This window comes from Ammodytes marinus (assembly GCF_949987685.1).
Source record: "Ammodytes marinus genome assembly, chromosome: 6".
NCBI lineage: Eukaryota > Metazoa > Chordata > Actinopteri > Uranoscopiformes > Ammodytidae > Ammodytes > Ammodytes marinus.
Window position 1 is genome coordinate 5,392,604 of NC_137235.1, and position 20,787 is coordinate 5,413,390.

Below are 20,787 nucleotides of genomic sequence, written 5' to 3' on the forward strand. Positions count from 1 at the left end.
TTCCTTTGTGATGCAATGACATGATTTCAGGCCTACTACGCTCTATAAATATCCAGAAGAAAATGGAGACGATGGTCACGTCTATTGTGTTTTATAACAAAGGCCTTTTGAAAACACAACTTTGGATCATAAAAGATTTCAACAACAGAAAATAAACCTACTCAGTGTTTTTTCAAGCAAAGCTCTGCTGATAAACTGTTGTAAAATTCCATTGAATCTACTGATGTGATTGTTATAGGTTTGTGACAGCATAACTTTGAAACCATGCTTTGTAACCAGTTTGGCTACGATGCAACGGATACGCCTATGTGATGACAATAGTGCATGTCCACGACAAATAATGGCCCGGTAAGGATAACGATTGTAGTAGCACACATTAATTTTTAATGATTATTTGTTAGTAATGGACTTTAAATTATTAATGGCACATGCAGTCCATTTTCAAGTTGTGGCGGATCACACAACAGTGGTCTGCTCCCTCCAAATGTAGAGCTGTGGCGGTCAGGCAATGCTCCAGTAATTTGTCGTTGTTAGCCTAAGAGGCTAACCCTGCACAAGTAGCCCTCTGTTGCATGGCGCTCAGGCTGCTTGTTTGTTTGTTTCTTCAAGCATGTGGGGCGGAGGTTTAACAGAAAGTGAGCGTTTGTTCTCTGTTCCACCAAGCTAAGCAGATTTAATGAATCCTCGACTTAATCAAAGAGCTATGCCTTTGTTTCCGTTCGACCACACTGTCACATTTGTTGCATGCATATTTATTCTTATTTTGCAAATGACAACTGTTTCCAGTCAACCACTGACAGTAATGGCTTATGGCCGCAGTGGTATTTAATGTAAATGCATTTTGCTCGGCTGAGAGGATTCATAACCAGCATGGAGCATGTCCTAAGACTCTCTTTACAGCCATCAGAGGAGGACCTCCAGGGTTCAATATTTTCCTTCTTCCGGACTACCCTGCAGCCTTGTACTGAGGCTCTATAAAGGGTTGGACAAAGTGTATCATAAAATACTTTATCTGTTTCCAGAGGGTACATGCCAGTGGACTATGTGGATTGTATGGATCCATTTAGCTGCTGTACGTACAGTAGGAGGAAAGAACTGAGAAAATGCAGAGCCAAATTAAGGCTTTCAGACAACTATGCACTATGCTACATGATCGGCTTAAAGACTGTGTTTACCGTTCTAATTAAGCATAAGCATTAGACCTCATTGTTCTGCATGCTTCTTTGTAAAGAATTAAGATGGAGAATAAATGAGCAACGAAATGGAAGCACGTCACAGTATGTACTGTAAGAGAACGCATATTAACATGCAGACCAAAAATATATTTGTTCAATTTTGTGTTATAACGAAAACATTTCCCCAAGTTAACAAAAAGAGACACGTGAATATTTTGTTGTAGGCAGAAGCCATACCAGCAAACCGCAGCAATTTAACAGTTTCAGTTTTCTCCTAAATGTCACATAATCTTGCAACTTCTTCCCTGCATCTCCTTAGGTCCCCCTGATAACACTACAGATGTATAGAAAATACAATGGGGCTGTTACTTTAAAGAAGGTTCTTACCAGTGTATCTCAACAGAAATACACAGATTAAATGGTAAGGGAAACGAGAGACGAAAAGGAGAAATGGATGAAATATGCAGTGTTGATGAAATGGGAAACCACAGATGATACATTTATGACAAACTGTGCCTGGGAAAAGTCCTACAGAAGCAAATGTGGTTAAATACCTTCATGCTGCCACTAAATGACACATTAGTGGCCAGGAAGTGTTGACTCTTTCTCAGAGAATTTTTACAGCGAATATCTATTAATCCACCAATAAGGCTGTATTGCAGAGACTGAATTCATTCTGTTTAATGTTGATCGAATTCAAGAGACAAAAGAAAAACAACCCTTTTTAATCTGTCAATCAGAAGCGATCTATTGTCAGTAAAATGTATCTGTATTCATTTTTTGACTTGATGCAAAAATGAAATGGTCATTTACATTGGCTGCCGTGTTGTGACACAAGGCAGCTGTAAAGTAAACATGTTTGTCCATGTACTTATTGGTCGTTCAACATAACATCAGCGAATCAATCAACATTGGGTTAAATCCACCAAAATCTGATTGGGAATTGGATTAATTCCTCACAAAATGTACTTAATTGGTAGTCAATAGCAAGGAAACATTTTTCTAGCTTGTGTCAAACCCTTGGGGGTTGGGGCGGCTCAGATGAAAGCCGGTGTGCTGCACTGCTCTCACCTTTGAGCTCCACCAATCAGCAGCACAGCCTGAGGGGCAAACTTTGCCCTGAGTGGTTAATCAGGTAAACTGGGGCCCCGGCTTCCCGACTAGTGTTGCTGAGTCTGGAGATGGGGCTAATAGAAAACAGCGAAAGGTGGTGGAAAGTTCACATGCTATTGTAATGTGTTCTATTCCGTTTTGCAGTTTGTCTGTTTTTGTTTTTAATTTAGTCTTTTAACCTACCACCAAATGTTTACCTTAACAACACTGAGTGCTACGCTTGTTTCAGAACCAATTCAAGGCTTTCTTGTGACAAACGGATTTATCATGATTGTCTGTTGGATAGACTGTTGTACAATACATGGAAGCCTGGTTGGATAGACTGTTGTACAATGTACATGGAAGCCCGGTTGAAATTTTAATCAAGTAGAAAACAATTAATCTACTGTAGTCTGATTACTTTGATAGGGCTCAACCCCTGGATTGTTGTTAGGATAGGTTAATACTACAATTAGCCGTAGGATAACATAATGGACAGGAGTTAAGGATGTATCAATTTTAATAAATCAATGTAGCTAAAAAGTAAGCTGACCATTTGAGGAAGTGAGGTTAAAATGAGTTCACTTACAGTAAATGCTCCTCATGACAATGTCTTATCATTGTCCTTTAAACATACAAAGAAAATAGACTTATTGACTAAAGAAAAGGTTACCAGAATTGTAAAACACCAGCACAACAGCTGCACGAACGATTATTCTAGAAATGATTCAACCTCTCCGTTATGTTTTAGATCCACTCAAACAGCTGGCGGTGAGTTCCCACATAGGTAACTTACAGTTGAACAATTTGTCATCCGCCAAAAAGAGCGTTGTCTGCACTCCCGTGGATTACACAGCCCCATGTGACAAAGCACCATGACCTTTCACAGGAACCCAGCCCAATCCACCTACAGTTTGGTCACTGGTATTTATAGATTTCATTAAATGCTATGCAGCTCATGGGAACTTTTTTTAAATGACTTGTTTTACTTTCTGCACAGCAAGGTATTAAAAGTTTATTTTCACCATATATCAAGTATCAGGCAAACGTAACTGAACTCCTCTCTCTCATAGAGAGCTGGAAAGAATAATAGTGACACAGAAAGCAATAGTTGTCAATGTCAATAGAGAAGAAGTTATTTAGGGCTAATATGCTAAAAACCTTACCAATAGACGAAAACTACCAATATTGAAATTAGTTTAAAAACCTGATATTGATATACATCAGACATTTTTTTTCTCAATCCATAATATAAGTGAAAACTTGTAAGAAAGTAGGTTTAGTTGTTTTTCTACGCAAATTCGACAATGATAAACATAAACAAATGTGCTGGAAAAGGGAATGGGATTGTGGCGGTGGTGTTATTTACCTAAAACCATGACGTGTAATGACTAACCCTTAATTCAAAATGCAAATATATCCAAGATTGAAAGAAAAAAAAGGTCCCCAGAATAACAGACCACGCTTATTTGCATAAAACAACAGTAATCTACTTTGCTTCCCAAAACTGTAAACAACTCAAAATCCTCTCCATAAAACCATCATCAGAGCAGTTCCCATGCTTTCTTACTGCACACTGTGAGACGGTCTCCAGGCTAATCTACGCTCCTGTGTCCATAAAACTGGAGCAGCTAGTTTGCCATATCCCCTTGAGAACAATTACGTCCTCCTCCAGCCTGCTGTTTACTCTATTGAGAAAGAACAATTTTGGGTCATTATGGCTAACTCTCGGTTTAGGAGATTACCTCAAGTGGAGAAAAGTGAAAAATTATTGAAGTTAAGTTCTCATCACCACAAACTGGCAACTGGCATCTCCGGCCAGTGTTGTGAATAAAAAAAAAATGCTTAAAAACAAGGTAGGGAACAAAGATTGTGACATCTTCCTCATCAGATGAGCCATTCTTCTGTTGTGATTGGAGAAAGCCCTGTCTCTGTGGCTAGATTTTATTTGTATTGCTTCCAGGAAAAAAAATTAAAAAACACTTCATTGGAACTGTGGTTTCTGGGAAAACATCCTTCCTCTCAAGTTGCGTAGCCTTGTAATTCAAATATCAATAAGGGAAATGTCCAATGATCCACGAGGAAAGCGCTTACACTTGACAGCGGTGCTTGCTGGGCCGGCTGAAGTTATTCGCCTTTTGCTACAGCGCTATTGTTGACCACCATGATGTTTTTTTGCATAACATACAGTATTTTAGCAGAGAGAATCCCTGACACAAAGAAAAAGCCCGTTTACAGCCAGGGTGAAAGATGAATGGCAGAGAAAGAGACACATGCATTGACCTCATGATGCGTGTCAGCAGAATGAGCGCTCAGTGAGTGAGTGCAAGAGCAGTAAACTTTTATAGTAGCTCTGATAAACAGCTACTCCAACACTTCATTATGCACATCTGACAACTGTTTGTAAATCATGCAACCCTTTGGCTTGACCGTCTTCCAACCAATATGCAACCACCTTTGACATACAGAGCATGTGAGTGCACAAGCATTGCTTCCCAAGCTAATCGATCAGTATTGTATTATTGATCCAAGAAAAATCCAATTTCCAAGAGATGATGCTGGTAGATTGGATGTTTGTGTGGTGGCATACACTAGCCAGTAAAAGGTGGAGTCAGTTATTCTGGATTTAAAACTGTTCTTTTCTGTGTACCTGTACTACACACAGTAGTACAGATAGTGGATCCTGAGGAGATCTTCACTGATTATATCAACAAGCATTCTCCAGAATCGCTGACTCCACCTTTAAGTAGGTTACCTCATATAGTCATGTCACAGGTTTGACCCAAAAACAACAGCAATGTGCAATGTTGAAAAGCCCTTGAGCAAAACCAAACAACAGCCTCGTGCGTGGTAACTAATGGTGAAGTCACTCTTACTGTAAGGGATTAGTACAAGGCGAACCAAACGTCAAACACCTCATTCGTTGTATTGCACACACAAGATGAGGCCTACACACGTTTGTCACTGCGCCCAGCCGTTCACACGCAAAGTGTCCAGGGAAAAAGCTTCTGGCACGGTCCGTGTGACAGGTTACTTAATTAGCATGTAACGAATAGGATATAAAGTTCACTTACGTAACGTCTCAACTTTTTTTCAGGAGGAGACTTTCTCAGCCACCCTGCGTGCACCATCTCTCCCCCACTCATATCGGCTCCTTTCTTGCTTTTCCCTGGAGTTCTGGAGCGGAGATTTCGGTTGGGGTTTCGTTTGTTTTTGGGAGTGTCTTCTTGTTCCTGCAATAAAAAACAAACAAACGTTGACACAAAGCTCCAGCGGTGAAGTTGAGGTGTTGAAAAAAAAGTTAAAATGTGGTGTTTTTGAGCATAGTTGGAGCGATAAATACCGTGACTCCTTCGAAAGTCGCCTCGCCGACAAGGCAGTTCCCTGACAATGCACAGACCAGATTTTCCACGAGTTGTAGTCAAATAAACTGAGCCTAGAGTTCATATAAACCTCCGCGGCACCGCCTTTTGTACAAATATCAACGGCGACTTGTGTATTTTGTTCAAACTGGAACGCTGAGGGGACAAAAAAACACAGGCGCAGGCAACTGGAAGTTTTTTTTGTTGTTATATGTAACGCTTCATGCTAATTCCCGTCAAAGTGGACCGATTCCCAGTCGGCGAGATCCCATGTAAACGTCCCACAGTGTACCGGCGCATAGTTGTCGTTGGTTTCTGCGCAAATTAAAACAATCTTCGCCGTAAACACAGTGGATTCCGCCGAGCTTCCCTAGCAGTTCACTCCCATGGTTCCTTAATTATGATTGACAGGGTGGCTTCGTCTTTCCCTCAATTTACCCTCCTCTGGAACATGGCGGCGTCAAGCTAGCACGGCTAACCTCATCAGAGGGAATGTTCATGGATTCTGATTTCCTATTTGTATGTAGTACAAATATTAACGGCTAAAACGTAAATTTTACTTGGGAAGTTACGTTAAAATTCGCCATTTCAGTCGACGTTTAACAATATTTAGCAGCATTAATCAGCACTATCTATCTTTGCTCATTTGTCACCTTTCACAATTATTTCTAGTTATGCTAGTAAAGGCGCCCTTCTTTTTTGAGGCAATGCACGTTTATTTATATAGCACAATTCAGACACAAAGCTATTCAATTTACTTTACAGGGGCATACAAATACATTAAAATGGCATTTGCGAAAACAGACAGACAAATTGACAAAAAAATGCATTTAAAGAAAAGCTTTCAAAAAACAGATGTGTTGATGGATTTAACAGATCTGAGATGCAGCAGACGACCTCAAGTGTTCTGAGGTTAAAAAGTTTAGACGAGCGTTTCTTTCAAAGTAATAATGATATTTATTTTTGAAAATTCCTACCGGATGTTACACTATGATAGCGCTGCTCGCTTTAATACTAGTCCAGTGGACGAAATGGGGAGGCGGCAGCGTGTGCTGAAAACTGTAGAGCCTCAACCATGGGATATGTAGTTCAAAATGTGCCTGTGACCTGTCTGGTCGTGTCCCAAAAAACAACAAATACCCATAGGGTGGTTTTGTTGGTGAAATGTGGTGCAATAGGGCTACATGCACCTCTGGGTGACTACGAAAAGTGGCCCCAGACAGTTGAAGAAAAGACAAAGAAACGACCCACCTCCGTGTGAACCGAAGGGTCCCAAGAAATCATTGCACGTCCAAACTACACTATCCATAATACGTCTTCACTAGAAAAACTCGCAATTAAAATAGCCTACATAACGTTAGTGGGATAGTAGGAAGGACAGTGCACTTATTGGCCTATTTTAGGTCTATTTTTTTGTGTGCCTATTTTAAAAGGCGTTGTAGGTAGGCTACAGATGTTACAGCATCAAATATCCTACTTGTTAGCCTTGTACTTGTCAACAAGTGCACCTAAACAACAAACTCATATAGGCCTATATAAATTAAATTTGCTTTAGGTAAATGGTTATATCATGTATTTGAACTAGGATATATTAAATGGGGTGTAGTTATACAGGACAGGCTACTTCCCAACCACACAGTGGGGAGAAAAAGGTTACATTTGTAAGTATAATGGGCTACAGATCGATGACAACATCTGATCAATAGATTGGACTGAGCATCTCTAGCCTATAACTGGTCTAATCCACTGGCAAAAACGTGCTTCCAGTGGACCTCCTGGTAACTGAGGAATCTTATTGGAATGCTATTGTAATGGTAAACACTTCCCCCAAAGGACGCTCCCTGTTAGTCTATGATTAATGACCTGCACATTACCCCGCTCCTTCAAATGCCTTGGTATTGATGGAGAAATGGGGAGCTATTAAAGGCTGTAGACCCAATTCACCTAGGACACTATTTTTAATGAATACGTGTTCTTGATGCCATAGATTTTTTTAACAACATCAAGAAGCTGCTACCAGGAAAATGGCACACCTAAGGAGCTGCGTGTCTGCAAAGCTGTGTCTTTAATTTTGTCTCCCAGGTGCAAACATCTTTAGTTCATGTGAATGGAGGCTATGTAATGGCAAAGTGCATTAACTCATTTGTAGCCACACAAGATGAACACCAGGCAGTACCTACCAATGTAATGAATATATGGCGGCCTAGACATTGTGGGCAACTACAGAAAACTTAAAACTTAGTACTACTTACATAGTAAACCACAATATCTTAAATTTAAGACATATCATACAGTCCCAAAGAGTTAACATTGCAACAAAAAGTGAGGAGAAAAGTGTAATGGTCAGGTCGATTAATAATTGAGAATCATTGATTTTTTTCCACATGCCCCTCAGTGCATAAGTGCTGCTGTGAGGTTTTTACCATATCAATTGCTTATTAGTAATAAATGCCACTTTTGCAAGTAATTTGCTATCCCAACATTACAACTCTAATTTGTCCAAAGCCTGTGGGCATTGTATGAGATTGCATGTGATTTCCCATTTCCCCTTTCGATCACACTGCTCTGTTGATACCCACTTCTATTCGGGCAAAAATATCTGCAATCAAAGCAACAAAAAATAGGGTTGTTTTGGATTAATTATGCCACAAAGTACAGTTCTGTATTGTTTTTTTAATTAACAAAGTCACGTACATACTAAAGATGTGCATGTTTTTGAGTGAAATTCTAGAGGTTTGTAGTGTCAATGATGAACTGAATTTAACCATATTCTGTTTGAAGCATGTAATACTAGAGATGGCTCCTAGTAGTGGTCAATTTATTCTCTTTAGTGGAAATATGGAATTATGAAAATGTGACAAGTAAAGTGGCGCAGACATTGAGCATAACAACACACACTCTTCATAACCCTTTGGAGTTTGGCTTATTTCCACAGAAATTATTCTAAGGTTCCCCCAGAATCCATCTGCCGTTTCGTTTTGCCTTCGCTCAATTGAATATTTATTAATTAAATACCTTTTATCTTTACCATGTCTTATTTTCTAATATTTGTATCATTACGTATTAACAATCACATGTGCACCTGCCCACCTCTTGGCCAACATCCCACTTCAAATCCCTTAAATGACCTTGCCTGTTAAAGTAAGACATTACACCAAATACTGATTTGTTTTTACTGTAAGGAAAGATGAAGCCATTATGACTATTAACACAGTACAGCTGAGGTGTTGATCCTGACAAATTCCTTTTCAAAAATCTGCATTAAATATCAAAAGGCACGTAAAATCAGCATGAACACAAAAGTCTCCCTGAATGATCAAATCAGAGGAATACATTAAAACAGTTTACTCTTTTCAAAACATGTTTAAACAAGCAGTTTGCAATTTAGTTATCTGTAGATAGCACTACCTATTAGTGGGGGAACAGCATTACATATTTATATTGAAAAAAAATGCCTTTATCTTGAAAATGTCATGTATATATTCAATTACAACATATAGTATTGTATTCCATGATTATTAAGTTATATTTGAAGTTGTATGTACATTTATTGCATGGGATATGAAACCTATAAAACACCAAAGCACACTTCCAAAAAGATTTAAATATTTTGAAAAATCTAACTCCCACAGCTCGTGAAGAAAAACCACATGCAAATCAGAAAAGTAAACAAAGAGGTTGAGAGCCGTGTGGTCGCAACCCACAAATCAAAAAAGGTTTATCTTACAGTTGAATGATTTCTTATACTGTGCACTGCATATGCATGTATTTGCATATGTGTGTGTGTGTTTGTAGGTGTGAATGTGTGTGTGTGTGTAGGGTAATATTTTGAGAACATGTTCCTGTCCGGACTAAGCATGTTTCAGTCAATGTATGTCAATAGTTTATGGTTTTTTAAGTCACTTCTTTCATTTGAAATTTTTTACAAAACCAAAAATCTAGGATGAGAATAAGCGCAGATGAGTGTGTGTGTGTGTGTGTGTGTGTGTGTGTGTGTGTGTGTGTGTGTGTATGTGTGTGTGAATCATTTCAGTGCTGTTTTTTCATATGCAATTCATATGCACATCTATGCTATGACAGTCCAGGCTCCTGTATAATCCGTTCAGGACTTCCCTTAGTATCAGTTCAAGTGGGTTTCCTGCATCTTTTTGTCTTTCAGAAGACCAGTCTACTAATGGTATTGAAGCCCCCTCCGCCTCCCCCTCCTCCCCCTCCAGATGGGCCACAGCTCCCTGGTGGGTTGTTGTCATCTGAACCGTTGGGCCTGAATGAACAGTTAGATGAAGGGGCCTGCAGAGCCTGGGTCCGAGCACTCAACTCCTGCTCCTGTTGACATTATGAAGGAAAGAGAAATGTGTCAAACTTAAGATTGCTTTTTTTGAGGAGGGTGAGCAAGAATGAAAGCATGCACCTGAGCTATGCTATGCCAAAGAGTTAATATAGCTTCGGTGTCGTGATACGTGACCGACAGTGTGTCAAGTGTTGTCTTTTAACATTATGACAGCACCCTCTAGAGGTGATTTATTTCAGGGGAATTACACAAGCACGCTGGAAAAATCAACTCGACACAGCACAGTTCAATGACGCGTGAAATTACACCTCACTTCTTATAGCAGGACAGTTCAGATTTGGCTTCGAGTTCAGACAAAACTTCACTCTGCCGGCTCTTAGCTATGTGTAAGAGTGGAGTCTGTTTTGACTCAGCTTCTTTCCACCTGAGAGGATCTAATACAGTCCTAGCCTTTCATAATAACCTCACACAGAGGGGGTTAGCGGTAATCACACATCAAATGCATTTCAAGCATTCAAATCAAGCGCAGTGTTTAAGCCGAAGCAGCAGATTAAATACTTCTATGATATTATGATTATCACTTTGCGCTTTGCTTGCAGTTAAAAATGTATAATTTACAGGGACTCATAGTTCAAAAGGGTGGAGTCAGCGATTCTGGAGAATGCGTGTTATCAAAATCACTGTTCTGTGAATATTGCCTCACAATCCACTACCTGTATACTGTGTGTGCGTTAAAAAAAAAAATCTGCTGTTAAAACACAGCCTAGTAAATGGGGCATGTTGCTAGCTATCGTGGGCCGCCTTTGTTTACATATTTTTTTATTTATTTTTTTACATACCAGTTTACAGAGCCTAGGCTGTTTATTAACACTGGATCATACACACAGTATGGACAGGTAGCGGATGGTGACGAAATATTCCCCGATTTTGACAAAATTGATTTCGACAAAAGCATTCTCCAGAATTACTCTCAGGGAACATAATGAGCATGTGGGACAAGTAAAGTCTGTTTATTTGTTCCCGCCCACACATACCTGTAAATACAGCTTGTTGTCCTTGATAATAGCGTCCAGTAGTTCTTTCTGCAGGGGGGGCTCGGCACTCGATCTCATCCCATTTGCGAGTCCCCCGTTTACGCTCTGTGCTTCTTGCTTCCTGTACATGAGCACGTAGGCCGTGTCCTTGGGGAAGCGATTAGTGATGTTCTGCACCGATTGGAAGGACGAGAATGTCACTCGGCTGTCGTTGAACAGCAGCCAATCGCGTGCCTCCTGGCCACCGTTAGGCAGCGCGTCCACTTGATCGGGTGAGATCGAGAGAGCCGAGCAAGCTGAGAGGCTGCTGTGAGCGTCCTGGCCATTTCCCAAATCCTCCTTGAGGGCAAAGTGATTGGCCGGATGCTGCGTTCCATCTGCCCCGTTAATGTTACGACCGTAAGAGTAGTAATGGCCACTTTCGGACGATACCCCAGAATGCATCACCACCGAGCTGAGGACATAGGGCACCGGCTGGACTGCCATCTCTCCTCTGTTCAGCTGCTCTGCTCTGTCTATTCTCTCTTTCTCCTCCTCCTCCTCCTCCTCCTCTCTCTGAGAAGGTTTGAGCTTCTTGGCCAAGTTCTCGCTGCTGTCCGGAGAATCCACTTGCAGAGGAGAAGAGCCAGCAGAAGAACATTGTGTAGGCATAGAATGGTCGTGTACAGGAAGCCTCATAATGGTCGGTATGGTGACATTGTCCAGAATCTTCCGGCGGACGTGGCATTTGGCATCGTAGGAGAATCGCAGCAGGGTGAGGATTAGGTATTCGGGCGCCGACACCACTTTCATGGTCCTCTCGGCCCGCTGCAGGGAGCTACACTTCTCACAGAAATAGGCGTTGTCTTCGTCCAGGATCTCCGGAGCTAGGAAATAGTTGACCAGGTCAGGCACGGAGAGAGGAGGCTCGTTTGGAACTGGAACACTTTGGACATTGCTGCTAGCTGCTGGGGCTTGGGCCGGGCCGGGCTCGGGAGCTTCACTGCCGCCATTGACCGAGCCCTGACAGAGAACCTTGGGCTCCTCTGAGGGCCCCTCAGGTTGGGGGCCGTTTGGAGAGGTGACAGAGGGGCAGAAGGCCAAAGACAGGTCCGTAAAACGCTCCTTTTTCTCAGAGATGCCGTTACACTGCATACAGCGAATACCCGTGATCAGATTCCCGCCAAACATCCTCTCTATCAACGTCCTCTCATCATCAGCTCCAAGTTTGGTTCCCGCCGACTCTTCCCCTCCCTGCTCTGCAGAGGTGGAACCTGTTGTTGGGTCTTTGCTGCTTGTGTCAACAAGGGAGGCAACCGCTGGCTTAGCCGAATCCAGGATCTGAAGGGTTTTCTCTTCTTCATGTAACCTTAGGAATAAGAGACATTCAACGTCAGAGGAGAAAATACTGGGGATGCTTTATATACGTTGTAGTCTTAATACCAAAGCTTTTATTTAAATGACCATTTTTTTTGTATTAGACGTATTAGGGCTGTCAGCATCAACAGATTAATCGCCCTTATTTAAAGTCATAACTCGGTGAGCGACAACAATAGAAATGTAAAGATGCGATTATTTGCAATTTACTATTGAAATTCGGTGATACATAATTTATCTTAAATTCTTTCACAGCCCTAATGTTTTGCCTTGTTTCATTCAGTTGGAAAAGAGGAATGATAAAGGAAAAGTTTTTATTTTATTTTAATTTGACACATTAAATACACAATCTTATTGATTAATCCAACTGGATGGAGAGTGACTGTACCTGTCTAGGATGAATCTGAGGTACTCAGAACAGTCCTGCTGAGAGCCAGTGTTGAACCAAGGGGGTCGAGAAGATTCCAAGAAGTTTCTGGGAGCATATGCTGCCCTCTGCAGGAAACACACATGCACCACACACACAGAAACAGAGCAATGAATCTTTGTTGTCATCAGTTATGATAATCTGTAATGATATCTGATAAACAGAACGACACTAACCTGAGTGTGTGCAAGGAAAGCAAAGAGCATCTGCAGCTTTTTCATAAGTGTGTTGGTTCCATTAAGATTCAATGATAAAACATGCCGCCTGAAACTGAAAAGGAAACAAAATTACCTACACTGAGACTATCCATATTTATGCTTTATAATTCAGTACATAATAATATATATACAAATGCAACAAAATTGTGTGTTTTTTTTTAATCATACACAACTCACTCTGTGGCTGTGAAGAGGGTCTGGATGATGCTGTTCATGTAGCATGTGTTCCCCAGGTTGACCAGGCCAGTCTTGCCAGTCTCAGACTTCACAGCTTGCCTCACAAGACCAGAGGCAAACGAGTTGGACTGGGAGGTCCAGGCACTTTGATTCAACACCAACTTGATCTTCTCTTCTCCAGGTTTGGGGAGATCCTGAGAGGACAATTAAAAAATGATTAGATACGGTTGAACACACGGAAGAAGTTAATAGGTAAAATGACTTAGTCTTAAAACGCTTGCTTTATTTCTGTAATGTAAAAAGAAAATGACCTTCTGATGTTAACGGGTGATCAATATTTTTTGAAAATGTATTGGATTGGAAATGTATTTATTCCCAAAAAGTTTTTAAAAAAAAAGTTTAAAAAAAAAGATTAAAAAAAAAAAAACTTTCCAACACTTGGTTTACATGTTTGAAAAAAGGGGTGAGAAGAAGGACAATTGATATAGTTTAAAGTCCCCCCCAAATGTTTTACCTTGATAGCCTCTATAATGTGGTCGTAGAGGTCGGGGAAGCCGGAGTACTGGTACATCATGCAGTGAATGAGCTCAGTGAACTGCAGCAGGAAAGCCTTGCTGGTGGGGAGGCCGTCTGTCCTCAAAGACTGGACCAGATGCACCACATGTGGGACAACCTGGGACAGTGAGAGATGAAGAGAAGAGTCAAAACTTTGAAAAATATATATAAATAAATGACACTGCGGTGGTGAAAAACGCTGGAAAGTACTGCAAATATTAATCATACAAATCTGCAGCACGGTCAGCCAGAGGGTAGCTGCATATCAGGAACCCCACGGAGGATTCAGTCTCATTTTCTAGCGTATTTTTTTTAGACTATTCATGTTTATAGATACTAATGAAATCGGCCAACTCAAGGGCGATTGCTCGGCATTTAAGTGCTTCACACATCATTAGTGGGAGAGCGGTGCCGAGCCCGAGGTTCTGAGGGGGAAAAGAAAGTCTATGAAGCTTTGAAGTAATTTAAGCCACAAAAGAGAAGAAAATGAGAAAGCAATCAAGTGGCCATATGAGAGGGAAATGGGCTGTGAGGAGGACGGAGCCCCTTACCAAATGGAAGGCCTCGGGAGAGTGCTGGAAACTCAGCAGCATATGGGACAGCACGGCCAGCGCCCCCTGCCGCACAAGGGGGTACCACAGACGACTGAACACCTACGGGTTAGAAAAGAACTCTTTCAGTGTTAAGAATATTACATATATAAAGTGGGTAATTGCTTTTTTGTTTGTTATACTAGCCTTGGTTATATATCCTTAAGAAAAATTGCTGTGATCTGTTAGCAATTATTGTTGCAGTTTAACATTTGTGTAGCTTTAAAAGATGCATAACATATCTGTCATATCTTTTCTTCCTGAGTTCCATATTAATGTATCAAAATGAGAAGTTCTCGCTACACACCAGTTCAATTTTAAGCAGGGTGACGTCTATGAGGATGGTGAACTTCTGAACCGCAGCCAGTCCCTTCAGTAGAGCAATGACCCAGGTATCAACATGTTGGGCCAGAGGCCAAGAGAGCCAGTCAATCATCCTAGACAGAGACAAGATGAATATGTGGGTTATAAACAACGTGCAAAAATGCTACTTTTGTACACAAAATGTCAAAGCAATGTATTGTAGAGATTCAGGCAACATGTATAGTAGTAGTAGTAGTAGTATGGATGTATTCAGATGTATGTACAACATGTGGATCATAATTTGTATACATTACAAACATTATAAAATACCACATTACAAAAGCCATTGATTCCTCTTGGATGACTGGATGTGTGAGCTGACCTGCAGAGTGCTTTATTCATGTTTGCGTCTTTGACATTTTGGTCCGTGGTGAGACTCTTGATGAGCACGGTGATCATCTGGACGGGGATGTGCTGCACCAGGCTGGCCAGAGCAATGGATGGGTCAAAGGAGGGATCTGCAAAATATCAAAATCGGAGAAGAAATGGTTCATGATAACACTACAACCCATAATTGAAGAGCAATGTTGATTTAAAACACCACACCACACATTTGATATCTACTCAGGGCTCAACAATAAGGATTGCCCGACGTCCCGGGGCAAGTAAAATGCCATGTCGGGCCAGTAACTATGACAACTGGCATGCCCGACCGGGCAACCAGGAGGTTCCGCTGAAATTCTTGAATAATAAAAATAAAATCATATTTCTTATTTAATTTTTTTGAATCGCCAAATACAAGTAATCTATCTATGATCTATTTTCATATTTAACTGGTGCTAATTATTACATTAACGCTAATTTGTGTGCGCGTAGTGTCTGCTACGTTGCATCTCTCCTCTCCTCTGCTCCGTTTTGTGAAGGGGGGCGGGGCTCCACCGCCGATACACACACATACACACGCAGACTCGGCACAACACCGGTGAGCACACACACACCCAGAAGAGAACTACACGCAGTAGGTTGGTGTGACAGAAAGTCCAAAAGCCAACGAGTACATTATAAATGGAGTGAAGTCGACCCCGACCGTCTGAAAAGCAGCAAAAATATCCGCGTTTTTTAAATGCATTATGCACCCAACGTGAATCTAGTAGTAGCGAGGATGCTAAGGTTAGCTCTGCTGCTAGTAGCCTAGTAGCCTAGCAGTTAATGTGCAGGTCAACACAAACATCATCAACAGTTATTAGAGGAGCATCTTTACAGCCTGCATAGATCTCAATAAATGGCCCAGAGGTGTCTGACTTCAGATACCATGAGGCAGTGGAAGCTTAAAAGTAAGCTACTGGAAAAGTGTTCAAAACAGCCTGTCCTGAGCCAAATTTTGAGATTTTGAATCAAATCAAAATCACTCATACACACATTAAAATAATAGCCTATAGTAGAAAAAAAAATATTAAAACAGATTGTTGTAGGCCTAAAAAAATGTTTGCAGAAATAAGTTTTAAAGAATTGCTGTTGTAAAAGGAATAAGGTAAAACAAATAAAAATAAGTGCTGTTACAGTTCTTTACATGATTTTTGTTTGCATAAAACATGTCTCGTTTGCAGTTATTGTAGGTTTAGAAACACAAAAATTACAAATGTTCCAACTCAAATAATATTTGAATAATAGCCTCCACTTTCAGTATGACCCTTAACTCATCTATAATACTGTCCATGATTTGTTTATACATTGTCAATAAAGAGCAAATATAACAATTATTTGAACACGCCTAATAGAAAAAAAAATTGTATAGGGGCCAGTAAAAATTGACTTCGGGCAAGTAGAATTCAGACCCACTTGCCCGACCGGGCAAGTGAAAAAAAACCTTAGCGTTGAGCCCTGCTACTGCAGGGCTGTTTGGTTAAATTCTATTTTAAGTTGTTCATGTTGTTTTGTCCATTTCCCCTCAAGGCCTTTGAAACTGTTGCGTGACTTGGGGACATCTTATTACAGTCCTACAGCAGCACTTCAGAAGTGTCCCTGAAATAGAGGCAAAGTGACCCTTAACACCGCTCTGCCCCCATAGCTCACTGATGCATGCGGCCGGTCAGTGTGGCTATTCAATCGAAAACTGCTGCCTACTGTGTGTTTATTTTGCGCTGCTCCACAATTCAGTCACTCGCAACACTGCACAGTGTACAGTAGGCTCAGGGGGACATGCCTAAAAACTCCCATCGATAGAAGAAATGCAACTTTGAATCCTGCTGAAATGATCTAAACTCAACTACATTGTCACAGCAGACTATTTACAATAAATGCACTCTTTGAAATCAGTGGATTTATAAGATTATTGCGCCGCTTTGGAAAACAAACTACCTCCAAAATGAAAATAATAAATGTGCCAATAATACAAAATATTGTTGGATGAATATCCAGCCTATACAAACGGAAGAAGTTCGCCAAGGGATTAAAGTCAGCTATTGGCAGGGCCTTGAAAAACAAAAATAAAACAAGGAACGAGTAACTGTTCCCAGGTGCTCCATCATGTGCTAAAGACCCTGTTTTTAATGCCAAGATTTATGAAGGAAGGGAATTAGTCATGGGTCAATGTTGCCAAATGAAAAACATATTTTGTTATTACTGGTAGGTAATAATCTGCGAACAAAAAACAAATTTTTTCATATATTAAAACTCTATTAGCACATGTAGAACTTTTACATGTGTCCCAAAACTTAGTTATTTCCAAGTACTTTATTTTCCCTCTAAACTGCAATTATTATTACAGCCCTTTTTTTGGAAGAAAGGAAAGAAGGAAATATGATTGCAGGAACGAGGGATATGTCACTGAGGATCTTGTTTTTTTTAAATAATTGTTTAATTAATTTTTTTTTAAATATTTTTTTATTGTTTTCCCTTTTTTGTTTGTGTTTTTTTTGAAAAATAATAACTAAAAAAATTAAATAACAAACTAGTCTCACCTGTGGAAGAGATAATAGCAAAGACCTCCTGCAGCGATGGCAGCAGCGTTGCCGGGTCAGCCTTCCATATGTTCTGCAGCAGTGTGCTGACTTTGGTCACCTGACCCACGTACTCTCTCAGCTCGCGCTCCTGGCTGGCGAAGCAGTGGAAGTAACTGATGGTCCTCACCAGCTGCTGGCAGAACAGAACGCCCGCCTTCTCCCTGGGGATGCACTGCACAAAGTCCGACAGCAGAGTGTTGAGACGGGCACAGAGAGCCGGCTCGGGACGCTCACACACCATCCTCAAAACCTCCACCTGGATCACACTGAATATCTCCAGCACAGAGGGGCAGCTGATGACCAGACGCAGGCAGAAGTGAATGTAGTCGATGATGGCGGGGTCTTTGCGGTCCAGGTGTTCGTAGCCCTGCTGCAGGAGACCCAGGACAAAGTCTTTACTGAAGAAAATCTCAAACTCTGGCCGGTGGTAACGCGCGTAGGCCTCCAGGACCTGGGAGCCGATCTGCCTCTGAAAGGCATCTTCACCGAGCAGGACGAGGCGAGTGGTGAGAGTGAAGAGAGAGCGACATTGTTCCTCTGTGGCCTCTTTCTCCGCTGCCTCCACCACCATCTTCACAATGGCTTTCTTCACCGGAACAGAGTGATCCGAGCTCACGAGACCCTCCAAAATCTTGTCCATGATGGCGGTCTGTAGGGAGGTGATTGAGGAAAATAATTAGTGAACAATACAACACCTGCAGTTATTCTTACTGATAAAATAAATGTGTCAGCCACATTTCACATACATCACTTTGCATAGTGTTTTGACAAAATAAAACATATTTAAAAAGTGCGGTCCAATCTCTGATATACATAAAGCATATTTGACAGTTCACAGTAGAAAAAGCACAGGTATAAATAACAATTCCATTTCTCTGCTGTAGTTTCAAGGTCATGGTATTGTGAACTTTCTCACTATCTGAATAGAATAGAGCCATTGTTAATGTTATCAGTAACACCTATGCTTAACCATGTCAAAATGTCTTTTGTGAAAAAGGCCCATTGATGAATGTATCTCTTTCTACCCAGACCATCAGAAGCCACTCATTGTCCACATTCACTGAGTGCACAGACAGCCAGCATTCAAAGGTAGACCATGTGTCGTCAGCTTTAATGTGCTGCAACTGGAACGCCAATTATGCTCATACTGTGAACATTTAGGCGACAACTGTGATTTACACAATTTGACAATTGACAAAAGTGCATTACTGAATTAAAAAGTGGATCTCACTGAACAACGTAATTAAAAATGATTAGTATAAGTTTCCTAATTATTTCCCATGTGAACAGCCAGGCCTCCCACAAAACAAATGTAATGGTTTGGGATTTTTGCAGATGCTTCGTCTCCATTTAGATTTTTCTTTTATGATCAATTTTGATAGATAGTTAGCTATGATATGATGTTTTTATTTTTAAATGCCACTTACTTTGATGTTTGAAATAGCAACGGAAGAAAAAAATATTGATAAAATAATAATACCCATCAAAGCCTTATTGTTTTGAGATTAATTAATTCCATGCCTTTTGAGACTTGCTAATGATCTGTAGTGAACGCTGTTGTTGTGTGGATGGATACAGCGGCTAGCTACTGTGGCTAGCTAGCTAACGCTAACTGTAACGTCAATTTAAACCTTTCTCTCTTTACGTCCGACAGTTTAAACGCTGCTCAAATGTTAAATACAACTAAACTGTTGGACCCAGTGCTCCGGTTCCATAGCGACAGTTGTTACAGACATATCTGTAAAAGGAATATAAAAAAACAACAAAGCAGAAACCAACCGGGCCTCTGACTTAGCATTTATACCGCCGTGTATTCACGCGATAGATACGCTTTAAAATGTGTGCTTACCCAAATAAAGCATGTCAACAAGGTCCCACCAGAAGAGCCTCAATCGTCGGTGTGTGTAGAACGTCTTTTGTCTGATAAAACCGAGTTATTTTGGTGAATTTGATCGATCACAATCAGCTGATTAACCGTCCACTAACGTCATTCCTACAACGACGCTGAAGTTGGCAGCTGATTCGCAGCAGCCGATTCGGCAGTTAAGGAAAAGTTAAGGGATTCTTAAGGAGCGGCGAAGTGACTGATTCTCCGTTGTTTAACCCCCTAAATCGCCGCAGTAAAGCCACATTAATTAGTCTAGATTATCTAAGAGAGTCTAACCATTCTTTAAAAACAGTTTACAATTGATGTAACCTTTATTAAGTTTGTTTAAAAGAAAGAGGGGAGATTTCACTGCTTTTTTTGCATCTGGACCACATTAGAACTGGTCCTGATTGAAAACCACTGCACCTAGACTCTTCAATTCTGGACTAGAATATCACAGAGAGGCTATACTTTGTAGGAAACATAGTTTCTGATTTGTGAAACTTTTATTCTATTTGTGAAAATGCAATAAAGATACATTTCAAGGTTTTTTTGGGGTCCAGACCGCATTAGAACTGGTCCTGATTAAAAACCACTGCACCTAGACTCTTCAAATCTGGACTAGAATATCACAGAGAGGCTATACATTATATAAAACATAGTTTCTGATTTGTGAATCTTTTTTTCTATTTGTGAAAATGCAAAGAATGCACATTTTGATGGTTTTTAGGGGTCTAGGCCGCATTAGAACTGGTCCTGATTGAAAACCACTGCACCTAGACTCTTCAAATCTGGACTAGAATATCGCAGTGAGGCTATAGATTATAGAAAACATAGTTTCTGATTTGTGAAACCTTTTTTCTATTTGTGAAAATGCAATAAAGATACATTTCAAGGTTTTTTTGGGGTCCAGACCGCATTAGAACTGGTCCTGATTGAAAACCACTGCACCTAGACTCTTCAAATCTGGACTAGAATATCACAGAGAGGCTATACATTATGGAAAACATAGTTTCTGATTTGTGAATCTTTTTTTCTATTTGTGAAAATGCAAAGAATGCACATTTTAATGGTTTTTAGGTGTCCAGGCCGCATTAGAACTGGTCCTGATTGAAAACCACTGCACCTAGACTCTTCAAATCTGGACTAGAATATCACAGAGAGGCTATACTTTGTAGGAAACATAGTTTCTGATTTGTGAAACATTTATTCTATTTGTGAAAATGCAATAAATGCACATGTCAACGCTTTTTTGGGGTCTAGACCACATTAGAACTGGTCCTGATTGAAAACCACTGCACCTAGACTCTTCAGATCTGGACTAGAATATCACAGAGA

At 40.6% G+C, this 20,787-nt stretch overlaps 2 protein-coding genes across 3 annotated transcripts in view; both read right to left on the reverse strand.

Moving 5' to 3' along the window:
* Positions 1-6,010, reverse strand: part of gab1 (GRB2-associated binding protein 1) — a 51,607-nt gene extending 45,597 nt beyond the window's left edge. For both annotated transcript variants that reach the window (XM_080028739.1, XM_080028738.1), the window contains exons 1-2: positions 5,611-6,010; positions 5,342-5,500 (exon numbers count right to left, since the gene is read on the reverse strand). In XM_080028739.1, coding sequence (XP_079884865.1) covers positions 5,342-5,413 — 72 coding nt within the window. In that variant the 5' untranslated portion in view covers positions 5,414-5,500; positions 5,611-6,010. The remainder of the gene's footprint in view (positions 1-5,341; positions 5,501-5,610) is intronic.
* Positions 6,011-8,639: 2,629 nt separating this feature from the next.
* Positions 8,640-19,573, reverse strand: usp38 (ubiquitin specific peptidase 38). Its single transcript, XM_080028741.1, has 11 exons — positions 19,432-19,573; positions 17,541-18,231; positions 14,963-15,098; positions 14,585-14,714; positions 14,239-14,340; positions 13,647-13,805; positions 13,133-13,326; positions 12,914-13,007; positions 12,699-12,805; positions 10,955-12,302; positions 8,640-9,955 (listed from the first exon to the last, which is right to left on the reverse strand). Exons 2-11 carry the CDS (start codon positions 18,220-18,222, stop codon positions 9,785-9,787), a joined length of 3,123 nt encoding a protein of 1,040 aa, XP_079884867.1. The 5' UTR covers positions 18,223-18,231; positions 19,432-19,573; the 3' UTR covers positions 8,640-9,784.
* Positions 19,574-20,787: the final 1,214 nt, after the last annotated feature.